General features: G+C 39.2%; 1 protein-coding gene across 1 annotated transcript; it reads left to right on the top strand.

Moving 5' to 3' along the window:
• The first annotated feature begins 247 nt into the window (after positions 1 to 247).
• On the top strand, positions 248 to 11,909 carry fam118b (family with sequence similarity 118 member B). The gene is made up of 8 exons (XM_044032183.1): positions 248 to 834; positions 1,942 to 2,031; positions 2,799 to 3,051; positions 8,282 to 8,509; positions 9,215 to 9,343; positions 9,970 to 10,267; positions 10,807 to 10,872; positions 11,179 to 11,909. The coding sequence occupies exons 2-8, from the start codon at positions 1,949 to 1,951 to the stop codon at positions 11,190 to 11,192; spliced, it is 1,071 nt and encodes a 356-aa protein (XP_043888118.1). The 5' UTR covers positions 248 to 834; positions 1,942 to 1,948; the 3' UTR covers positions 11,193 to 11,909.
• Positions 11,910 to 12,006: the final 97 nt, after the last annotated feature.

Genomic DNA, 12,006 nt, shown 5'->3' with positions numbered 1-12,006 from the left:
ATCTCTTACTTTCCCCCTTTTAATGCAACTGAAACTGCTCTGTTTATCTCAATAGACTTTGTGCTGCAATGGATACAGTAACTGTAAGCCACATGGTCTATTTAACTATTTAAGGTTATACTACACATGTTTCTTAACTTTGTCGAGCAAGTATTGCAAACGTATACAAACTTTAATTGAAATGGTTGCGATTCATTCATTCAGAATAATACCTCTCGGGTATTTATATTTATCCAGTTTTACTGAAAGGCGACTGTAGTGCGTATTCTTTTACGTTATGCTGTGAGACAAACGACAGCAACAAATAAACCAAGTTGTTTGTAGAGAACCTGAAGGCATCACAAGACCGGCAGCACAAGCACATCACTGCAGGCGGTGACTTCAACCACGGCACGGACAATGCTCAGGAGGAGAGGAACCAGGAGTGTCGAGACAAGAGCAGCGTTTTCAGCCAGCAGCGGACATTTATAAGGATATAATTACTCTAGAACATTACTCGCACATAATGACCCGCTAAACGGATGAGTTTGTGACTTTTATCAACCACGCAGTGAAGCTAACTTTGCTAAAATCAAGAAGCAAACTTAAGCTAGGTGTTTATGTCAGCTGGCGTTTGTCTCTTTGTGATCAAGTGGCATAGCTGACCATAACTCATTTAATAAGAAAACGTTGGTTAACTCTGCCGAATAACCTACAACTTCCTTATATAAGTTGTCTTCCAGGCTTGTCAACGTGGTTCAGGTTAGGTAGAACTTGTTTTTTTTTTTTGCGTATTTTGAAACCAAAAGGACTTGCATAGAAATAAACCCTGGACACCAATTTGCCTGCGTCAAGGTAAGATAACAGTAATAATAATAATTAATGCTTGTTAACATAATGTGCTAATTTTAACATCACATCCGAGTTATAGCTGTGAGTCGTTGTCTACAAAGTAGTACACACTAATAAAATGCACACATTCAAAGCCAGACAGACTATTAGACTAATGTATTAATGTATTTGATTCACGTAAATAGAATCTTCAAAATCGACTGATTGTTTAACCTTTATAAAAAATTAAGTATTATTTAAGTGTAAAGAGACAGTCGGGCCTTAAATATTGGTTATCTCCTGAATTATATCCTAACTGGTTGCTGTTTACATGTGGTGATGATGCCTGTCACTCACTTGGAAAGTGGTTGGAAACCTACATCTGACCTAGTAGTGTGGAGAAACTTCGACAGACACCCATCAGCTTATCCTACTTATGAAAATGTTTGGTTCAGCACTGATTTAAATTGAAGTAAAAAAGAAAAGAGGAAGTCATCTTGTCAGTTCAGAGTGAATAACGGATGGCTACTTAACAATGGCTACCTGTGTGTGTTATTCTCCAACAAGGTGTGTCACCTGAAAGGAAATAGTTAATTACTTCCTGTTTGTAAAATGTTGAGGACTGAATTGAGCAAGGTAAGTTGCAGCAACATTTCAAGTAACCGGACATGTCAGCCCTCAAATAATACTAATATTATTGGATTTATTTACATCATTAGCACCTTTGAGGATGAAGCCAACACACCTACTCATGGACAGAAACAGGAAGGCAAACGCTACAAAGTAGTAAACAGCAAATGTCAGTATAAACAAAACAAATAAATACAAGCAAGAAGGGGACAGCACTGTATAGAAAATATTAAAAGAAGGATGACATCAGATCAGAGGAAAAGAATGCAAAAAAGCAATAACAAAAGATAAAAAGATGACATTACTTAAATGCAGTTCTGTGAAAATAGATTTTGAGAAGTGATTTCAATGTTAGTCATTCATCACATAATTATTACAACATTGCTATCCACAAATATTGTAATGTGTTGCTGCTTGTTTGTTACATTAGTCATCAATGAACTTACATCACTAGCCTTTCAGAGGTGGCATGTGATCATGTTGATCATCTCTCTGTTTCAGGAGCTGAATGGCCTCTGTTGTAGCAGTGAAAACTGAGAAGCGACCTGCAGCTGATTCTCAGGATGCAGACTCAAATGCAAAAAAGCCCAGGTAAGCTGAGGTGCTGCTTGGCGGTTGCTGGTCTTTGAAACAGGGGAAGCTAATTTGGGGCCAGTTATTTATACATAAAATCTAACATAAAGTCTGAAAATGAACAATTAGAACAAGGAAATGCGATAACTATTTAAACATGAAAGTAGTGTTTTTATTGACAGTGTATATGTACAAATGAAAATGGACAATATATCGCCAAGCAATATAGGCAGAAAAGGCTCCATTGTCGTGTATCTTTCTGCAAAGTTGTCTGTCAAAAACTGGTTCAGCCTTTCAGACAGTTCCTCCAATCATCATGCAGAAGCCCAGCGTCCGTGCCCGCCCACTGCGCCATTGACTCAGAGAGAAGCTGGGCTTCCCTGGTAGTGACGTTTTTTCCACATTTGTCCAATCACCATCGAGCTCACCATCGAGCTCACCACAGTGAAAAAACCTATTATGTGCTGTCCCATTGAGAACAATATAGCTGAGTTTCAAGTAGTTTTAATGCGGACACTGCTACGGGAATACGAAAATCATGTTAGACTGTCACCCGTGATAAACAGCTGATTCTGATCAATTACATTGTAGCACACATTTAGTCTTGAAATGTAAATACAACACAGTACATGAAGAGGAAGTTGAGCTTCCCTTGCTGTCTTAGAGCAATCACCACAGCTAGATTTCACACTGCATACTAGTGTGATTGAAAATTGGTTTTCGTCTTGTCAGCAGGATTTGGGAAGTACTTTATTTAAACTGTCATTACTCAATCTCTCCTAAAGGAAACTGCTGCCCAGCCTGAAGAATAAACGAGCTCCCGAGTTGGTCCTGGTGATTGGTACAGGAGTGAGCTCTGCAGTGGCCCCTCAGGTCCCCGCACTCCGCTCCTGGAAAGGCCTCATCCAAGCCTTGCTGGATGCAGCCAATGACTTCGACCTACTAGAGGAGGAGGAGAGTCGGCGTTTCCAGAAGCATATGCAGGAAGATAAGAATTTGGTGCATGTGGCTCATGACCTCATTCAGAAACTTTCCCCGGTAAGGCTTTCCTTGCCATTCCTCTCTACCCTGGTGCACATGCACAGACATGGCTGATAGACTGCCAGCTCACTGTCTTTTCCTCAGTCAGGGACATTTTGTTTCAACTTCCATGGCTTGAGATAAGACATCTTAGCCATATCTCATTAAAAGGTCTATAACTAGTGACACAGGCTCATTTAGGAATTGTTTAAAAAAAAAAAAGATTAATCACACATGCAGTGACTGTTACCTCCTTCACATTTATCTGTAAAACACAATATATATGCACACACACACATATACTGTATATAACTGTATTTAGTAAAGGATTAGCTTTAGTCTTCCTCTGTTTGGCCTGAATGAACAGAAGCAATGTACCATTATCTGCATGCTTTGTCCTTCATCTGAAAAAAGGCTGTGTGAAGCAATACCATCAGACTTGACTGAGGGAGCATATGTGTGTATACAGCAGCAGTGCAGGGGTGGGTGAGGGCAAGACACATTTATCCCATCAAACTGCTGAATAACTGTTTATTATGAGCAGTAGAAGTCAGTTCTGAAACTTTTCACAGGCACTTTTGTATTAATCATATTCACTGCTTTACGAGGGCAATGTTGCTGTTGCGCCGCCGTCAGTTTCAACATAAAACAAATCACTTCCTCTGTGCAGTGTGGCAATGTCCCCCGATGCCACCAGATCAAAACATTGCTATACTGAAAAATACAGAATTGTGTGGAGCTGATATGCTATGTCATCATTGTGTGAACTCAATTGACAAAATTTTATAAAGTTACAGACATGTGTTTATATTTTAAAGGTTATGCACACATTATACTGTAAACAGCTAGCTGTAACATAGTTTCAATCTTTAGGATTTCATTTAAGGAAATTAATGCTAGTACAAAAAACATATTCCCAATAGTATTAATGCACCACACAAGTGTTATAGTTGAGACCAAGACCACATGGTCATGGTTATAGTGGACTAGAGATTTCGAAGGCCACAACTGATTTATTTATATGAATCATTGTTTTGAGTGGAAGGAAATGCAACTAATAACACATGTCAGTTTGTAATTGGAGAGCGGCTAGCCCTCCCTAAAGTTAGGTTGATGGAAACAACACAATGATGCGTGTTTGTGTGGAGTAGAGATGTCACCAAATTGTCTGTTGTATAGTGTCCTTTAGTGAACCACATATAATTGATTAACATAACATTTAGCGAAAAACACATGGGAAACATGACACACCCCAGTACTGTTTCCTCACTGGGGAGAGAGCTGGAGCTGTGATTGCAGAAAAGGACTGATGAAAGAAAATGAATGATTGATTAATGCCCATCCATCCTATGAAAAATGTTTCGCTTATCATCCAGAACAATATGTAGCCTGGTGTCCCTAAAAGTATAGCCTTGGTTGGTTGTGACTTGGTCTCTGGTCTCGGTTAGTGTGGTCTGGACTAACACTTCACCACTCAACAGCAACAAGGCTTCACAACATTAAAACGTGTGTTTATGAATGATGGGTAAAGGATTTGGTTAAGTTTAGCAATGTTTACATTTCATTTAAAATTGGCAAGGCTGTGGTACACAGATATATTAAATGATAATATTATTCAGTCTGGTGTACACTTTGTCACTTTATTTCAGTCAGTTAACTTCTGCATTAATACTGAAATTTAAATAGTTAATTTCACACGTAGAATAGCAAGGTGGAAGCCTGGCAGATGGGAGTCTTAACACCGTTTGCCTCCTGTGTTAGTTATGTCTCATCGCACCTTTGACATTGATAAAACATGCTTTGTTTCAGCCCTTGGCCTGTTGTCACAAAGGGAACAAACAGCACTTTTATGGCTTTATCCATTGCTGTTGGCTATAGACACAGCAGGATCGAGCATGCTGAGGAAAAAAACAAGCAAATAATAATGTGAACCAGCACCTCCCTGCCTCCAACTTCCCAACCCCAAATTTTCCGTTCAGCCAGAGTCCAAACACCACCCCAATAGCAAGCATACTCTAAGTTACATAAGAGGACATGAGCATGTAGCAACTACATTCACACCATGCACCTGCAAAAAGATTTCCCCTGTTACACGTGTTAGCACTCGATCTGAGCTGAAGGAATTTAGTGTAGTGTTAGTGTAGTGTATGGCTTTGCAATTAAACAACAACATAGTCATTGCAATATAATGTGTTCAATGTTTAATAGTTCAATATATTTACATGAGAATATTATCCATGCATCATCCTAATACTGAGATATAATAAATATGATTGCCTAATAGTTTTAAATATCTTTATAACTCATCCTCATGAGCAAAAATCTGTTTTTATCTGACATGTATCACCATTATTATTGATATCACCTGATTTGAAAATGTTTACTGTGATAAGGTTTTGGCTTTATTACCTAGCCTGAGAAGAGTTTGTCCCACTATCAAAATATCCTCAGAAGAGTGTGAGCAACCTGTTCTCAGTTCCAGTTCTGTCAGGAATATTCTCATTATAATTTAAACATTTGTTGCAACAAAGGAAAAACCTAAGCAAGACATTAAATAACATTTTAAACTTTTGGGCCTGTAATCTGACCTGGAAAGGTGGATGTGGCAAAGCTTTGCCAGCATCAGCAGTGTGAGGCAGCATCAGTGTAGTAAGAAATGAGTGAGGAAGGTGATTGATTGAGGGTAAGGAGTGTTTGCAGCATGACCGATAGATCAGCTGGCTATCAGTCGATTGCAGCTGGGGCATGTGACTGTCGTGTCCTGCATGAACTTACACAGAGCTTCACTGGGGGTTTGAGAGTTTAAAGGTCCAGTGGGTAAAAATAAGTAACATTTAATGCTAAGATTGCAGTTTGTAACAAACCTCTCACCCCTGCTTTTTCCAAGTGCGTTTGAAAACTACGGTGGTCTTCATTCCACAAAAGATTTTGAAAAAAAACGCAAAACACATGCTCAGGCTTGTTTGTCTGTGCAGGCTGCTGCTGTAGAAACATGGCGGTTCAAGATAGCGACCTCAGTATAGCAAGGCCCTTGCACCTGTACAAACAACCTATAGAAATTACTAAGTGTTACGTACTTTATTTATTATGTATGACATAGATTTTGGTGTTCTGTAGGCAGTGTCAGATATGTAATCTCTTAAATCTATAAAGTTAACTCTAATTTTTTTTTTTGTCTTAACTCCTCTTCCAGTGTTGACCCTGGAAAAAAGCAGGTGAATTAGTTTAAGTTTGCTGACTAGTTCTAAGTGAGAATTGAAAACAGGGTCACTGAAGTGATAGTGAAATGAACCATAATTGTATGTGGATATAGGTCAAGTATTCTGCTCCTTGCATTAGGACCTTGTGGGTGTATACATATATACATACATATAGATAGATATATATATATATACAGTATGTATGTATGTACATATATATATGTATATATATATATATGTATATATTTATGTACACATATGAATATTTAATATTAAAGATGGATATTTTAAGGAGACTTGTTGAATGAGACTGGAGTTGGTTATTACATAAGTCCTTAAACAGTCCAAGTAAGGACACGGCGACCAGGTGAGCTTCTTTCCTGTGGAAAGCACTCTTGCTGTTTAGCCCATTAGAGCCATAATCTCTAGAAGCCAGTGGAGCATTTCCCTGTGCAAGGATCACCTTGGTCACTGCATCTACTGCCATGCTCTTTGCTATTCTTAGCAGCCAGACTCTTTCTGAAGCCTTGCCTTCTTTTTTTTCTCTTTTATGCCATGCTCTACTAGGTTTGACTGTGCAGCCTCAGCTTGTAATCTGTTCTAATAGCAGACATAGTCTTATTATTTTAGTGTGTTTTTGTTTAATATATTCCAAAACAATGCCAGCACACATGACGGCAAAGATAAACATGTAGATTACATGGGGAGACATTATACAGAAATAACAGTTACATTCCCCCTCCAGAATGAGGTACATCAGTAAAACTGTTCTGATTTATGTATACCACTGATGAACAGTTGGCAGTCCAGGATGGCTTCATTCACTGACATAGCCAGGATACTTCATAAAGAACCATTCACCTGAGAGATTCAGCAAAGACAAGCCAGATAAAGAGAAAAATAAAGTTGACTTCCTGTGAGACGACATCACATACACTTCATGGAGACTCTTGTACTGACTGTGTTGACTTACTGCACAGAAAGAATTGTCTTCTCTTAAACACTGTTTTAGGCCATAAAGGTGTTTTCTACAAAAGAAATTGGATTTTGATGTTTTTGTTACAGGGAAAGTGAAACAAAAATGAGTCAACAGCAGAAGCTGTTAGCTGTAGTGATTCAGGAATTGTTTTACATGACTTAAGAATTAATATTTATATCAGGAGCCAGGTCAGCGCTATAGAAGTTGCCATTTTGGACCAACTTATTTTTACAATAGCCGACAAAGGACAAACAAAACAAATATTGAGTTTTGATGAAAACCATGCTTTTTGCCCCCACCCACCCAGGCACTGCTGCTGTATACACACAAATGCTCCCTCAGTCAGGTCTGATAGTATGGCTTGACAGAGTCTGTTTTCAGATGAAGGACACTGACAGAGTGTTGATTTTGGAACACAAGAAAAGTGTCTTTCTTTATGTTTAGAGTTATTCAACCTAAGCAGAAATGTCACTTCAGGTTTTTAGAATTTTGTCGCATCTTAACCAGAAGGCGTGGTGCCCTAAGCTGCCCTTGGCTTCATTCCACAGTCTAAAGACAAGCAGTTTAGGTTTTAAGTGTGAATGTGACCATGAATGGTCGGTTGTGTCTATGTGTCAGCCCTGACCTGTCCAATATGTACACTGCGTGTTATTCAGTGTCAGCTGGAAATGCCTTGCCTTCTACTCTGTTATGAAATGTCAGGGTTTGACGTCGTAATTGCAGTAGTAGCCAAAGTTTCCTCTTCCCTGTCAATATGACATTTAGTTTCATCAGCACTGTGCTGATGATTATTATTTATATGTGTATTTTTACTGTTTCACTTTTTGTGAGTGCTGCTGGTTGTTCAGTGTGTTTTGTCATTTAGCCGTCATGTTAATTTAATCGATCAATCTTGAATGCATCATGCATTTTATGAAGTTACGTGTGTTATTTGATTTCAATTTGAAATTGAAGACCTGAGATTGAAAGAAACGATGCCAACCGAATAATTTCTATCATTTTAACACGTGAACTAAACAGAATAACAAAAAAAAACACAATCCTAAGGATTTTTTTTTTTTTACTGCAGAGAACAGGCAATGTTCGCTCCACATTCTTCAAGGACTGTCTATACGAGGTATTTGATGATTTGGAGTGTAAGATGGAGCATGCGGGGAAACATCTACTGCGCTCAGTGCTGCAGTTAATGGAGAGCGGTGCTCTGGTCCTCACCACTAACTTTGACAACCTGTTGGAGATTTATGCAGCTCACCAGGGCACCAAGCTGGAGTCTTTGGACCTGACAGATGAGAAGAAGGTAAACAGCACTTAGTTTATGTCATTATTACTGATTGATTTGTCCTGAACTTCAGTGTCAGCTTTTTGTAAATGGGGCAAAGGTCTGTGAAGCATGCACCTAAATAAGCATTTAATGTCAGACGAGGATCAAAGATTGCACTGTAACACATTCAACATAGTCCTCAATTCTTTGGGTAAGGGAAATCACAGATACATTCACCTGAACAGCCTGACTTTGTGGTATACCTGACTGCCTATTCATTTACGAAGTTCCTCATTGACCGGTTTTGTGAAATAAAATAGATAATCTCTGACAGGTGGAGGAAGGTTAAAGTTCTAACCATTACTCATCAGCTGTCAAATTTTATAGATTGAACAATATTTACTTTTGGTAAATATTACTTTTTGGGGTGAGGATCAAGCACAATGTTTAATAAGTAAATATAGATTTGTTTATCTTCGGACCAGGTTCTCCACAAAATGAAGTCAGACAGTCATGTCAGTTATGTCCCAGTTGTTACATAGTTTGATAATTTGCTAAACCAAACACAAATTTGCAAACTGAGTTTTCTGAGAGACCCATCACTGTGCCTCTCAGTCCAGGTATTTATGCCTCATTTCCATCAGGGCTAATATCCTCTCGCTGCTGTTCACTGGTTTTACACTCTGCCCAGTCAGAACAGGATTGAGTGCAGTAGACTGTTAAGAGTGTGTGCATTTCTAGGTGTTGGAGTGGGCTCAGGAGAAACGGAGGTTAAGTGTCCTGCATATCCACGGCGTTTACACCAACCCCAGTGGCATCGTACTGCACCCTGCTGGTTACCAGAATGTACTGAGGAACACTGAGGTCATGGTGAGTGCTGAGGTTGATATCGATCGTAGTTTAGAAGTCCTTAAGTCCAGTCTTGGTCTCAAGACTGTCTCTAAATGTAATAAATGTGATTGGAACTTCCTTTTTTAAATAAATGAAACCAGAAGCGAAGTAGTAGCAGTTCCAAAGTATTAATTTCCATAACATCACGCCACAATACGTCTCCCTCACTTGGTAGAGGGAACTTGACTTAGAAGAGTGGAAATAAATAAATATAGCTCCAATTCTAGGATTAAGTGTATAGCCTGTCAACTGCACAGTTGCAGATCAAACAACATCCTTGTCAAATCCTAGTGGCCTCTTGTGTTTTCATTGTAGTGAGCAGGCCATGTCTAGGTGCAGCCCTAGGCTCTTGCAACTAATAAAAAGATTTATGTTGTATAAACTCTTTAAAATGCAACCAAAACATTCAGTGCAGTTAGGATAGTAGATGCAGTATGTGTTATATCAGCTGATGTAAAATCTTATAATATATAAAAAAACATGCTTCTGGTGGAATTTTTTTAATTTCCAGTGACATTTGCAAAGTAGAAAAGTCTGTGTGTACTAAAAGGAGTAGCTTTTGTAAAGAGAAATAACACGCAGTCTATCATCACTGGTTTCTACAGTGTGAGATCCAGAAGCTGTACGAGACCAAATCATTTGTGTTCCTTGGCTGTGGGCGAACAGTTGACGACACAACCTTCCAGGCTCTGTTCTTGGAGGCAGTCAAACACAAGTCGGACCTGGAGCACTTCATGCTCGTGCGGCGCGAGGACGTGGGTGAGTTCAAGAAGCTGCGCGACAACATGCTGGACAAAGGCATCAAAGTCATATCCTATGGAGACGAGTATGCCGATCTGCCGGAGTACTTTGAGAGGCTGGCCAATGAGATCTGCAACCGTGATGCGTTGACCAACGGCTGGGGTAAGGAGAAAGAAAGCTGATGGTAGTTCTGTTGTTTGTTTATAACCTATGCTCTGGCTACACTGTCTCCGAGAAATTACATGGACGTAAAACCAAGGAGCTCAAATCAAATGAAATCAAAAGCTGATCTTTCAGTGATTTTAAAGCACAGACAGGACAGTCGTTTTCTCTGTACACCTGTTGTCTTCTTCCTTCTCCTGGTGTATCTCTGTATCTACATTCATTTGAAAATAAGTTGCCTCTGAAACCCAATGGGGCCAGAGCTACTTTTAGTTTGACAACTGAAGCTTTTCAGTCGTAATATTGCTTGATGTATTTTGATACTGATACTGTTTGTAGGCTAGAATGTAGTTAAACTCTCATTTTGTAGATATGATACAACAAACAACTTTTACAACTTCTGTCAGTGTTCCTTGGAGACAAGAATGTGGGTTTTTCATTTTCACACATCTGCCTAGTTTACAATCCTTTACATAGGGGCTCAGAATGTGTGCTGCCTGTATTTTGTAACTGCCCCCTTTTTTTATCTTTACCTACAGGTTCTCCTTCACAAAATGGGGAAGAGCAGCAGAATGGCTTAAACACACAGAAAAGCCTCCTTCAAGGTTAGGACTGAATGTTTCTCTTTGACTTCAGACAGTGGCCACTTGCAAAAAGACATTTTCAGAAAAACCCTGTTCATGACTTGTTTCCTTACTGCATGCTGATAGACAGAAAATCAAAGACTGCTCTTGATGTTCAGCATCAAAGTCCCACTGGTATTACTTAACACAAAGTCACAGCTGGCTTTGCAGTATCACATGTATGACAGTCAGTGACAATGTTTAATTTGATGCTGTTTTTTTTGTTTTCTTTTTATTAATTCAACTCACTCAACTCACTCAAGTCCATTCCCTCTCTTTTCGCCCCAGACTATGATTCCTGACAGGCACACACTTGGGATCCATATAAGTCATTTTCCTCCGCAGCTCCTTCGAGAGATCAGTATTTTTCGAGTAGCATTCTGATTCTGATTCTGACACATAGGAATCACAGAACACTATGGGCCATAGGAGACCTACAAGCTGTTGTCATTGTTTTACATTTATTTTCCTTTTATTTGTTTTCTTTTAAAAAGGGAAAGACGAGGTGACCATCAACACAAACGCCCAGCCTTACAGACACAGCTGTACTGTATTAAAATATTGTTCAAACCTCAACATTTGGGTTGCTGAAATCCAGTTTCAGGTTGCAGAATGTGGACATGAGAAGCAGAAAGCAGAGTAGACCCCACTGCCCGGTGATGACAAGCTCTAGGTGCAAACTATAACGTACACAAAGAAGCGTTGATATGTTCGGATCGTATCGGTCATGCTCAACCGTGAAACCAGGAGAACTTAATTTGCACATTACTGGATGAGGAATGAAAATGGTGGAAAGAATCCTGTGTCATAAACACTACTTACATCAATGTTATGACATGAAATGTAAATGAATACATTTTCGTAGCAGAGCGGCTCTGCCTGTAGCAATCACTTTGCCACTCCTGTGCTAAAAATTAAAAGTTCTTTATATGCCTTTTTTTGTATTTTTAATACTTGCATGTGTTTTCTGACAGTATTTATTAGTACTATTTTCAAAATAAACCTTTTGTTATCCCGTTTGTCCTGTCATGCTTGTATGTTTATGATGACCATTCTGGTGCAGACTCTAATGGTGCCGCTACGGACCATGTGCCTCTGCAACATATGACAGAACAC

The sequence above is a fragment of the Solea senegalensis genome, linkage group LG8, assembly GCF_019176455.1.
Source record: "Solea senegalensis isolate Sse05_10M linkage group LG8, IFAPA_SoseM_1, whole genome shotgun sequence".
In the NCBI taxonomy this organism is placed as follows: Eukaryota; Metazoa; Chordata; class Actinopteri; order Pleuronectiformes; family Soleidae; genus Solea; species Solea senegalensis.
This window is presented reverse-complemented; position numbering and strand designations above follow the sequence as displayed.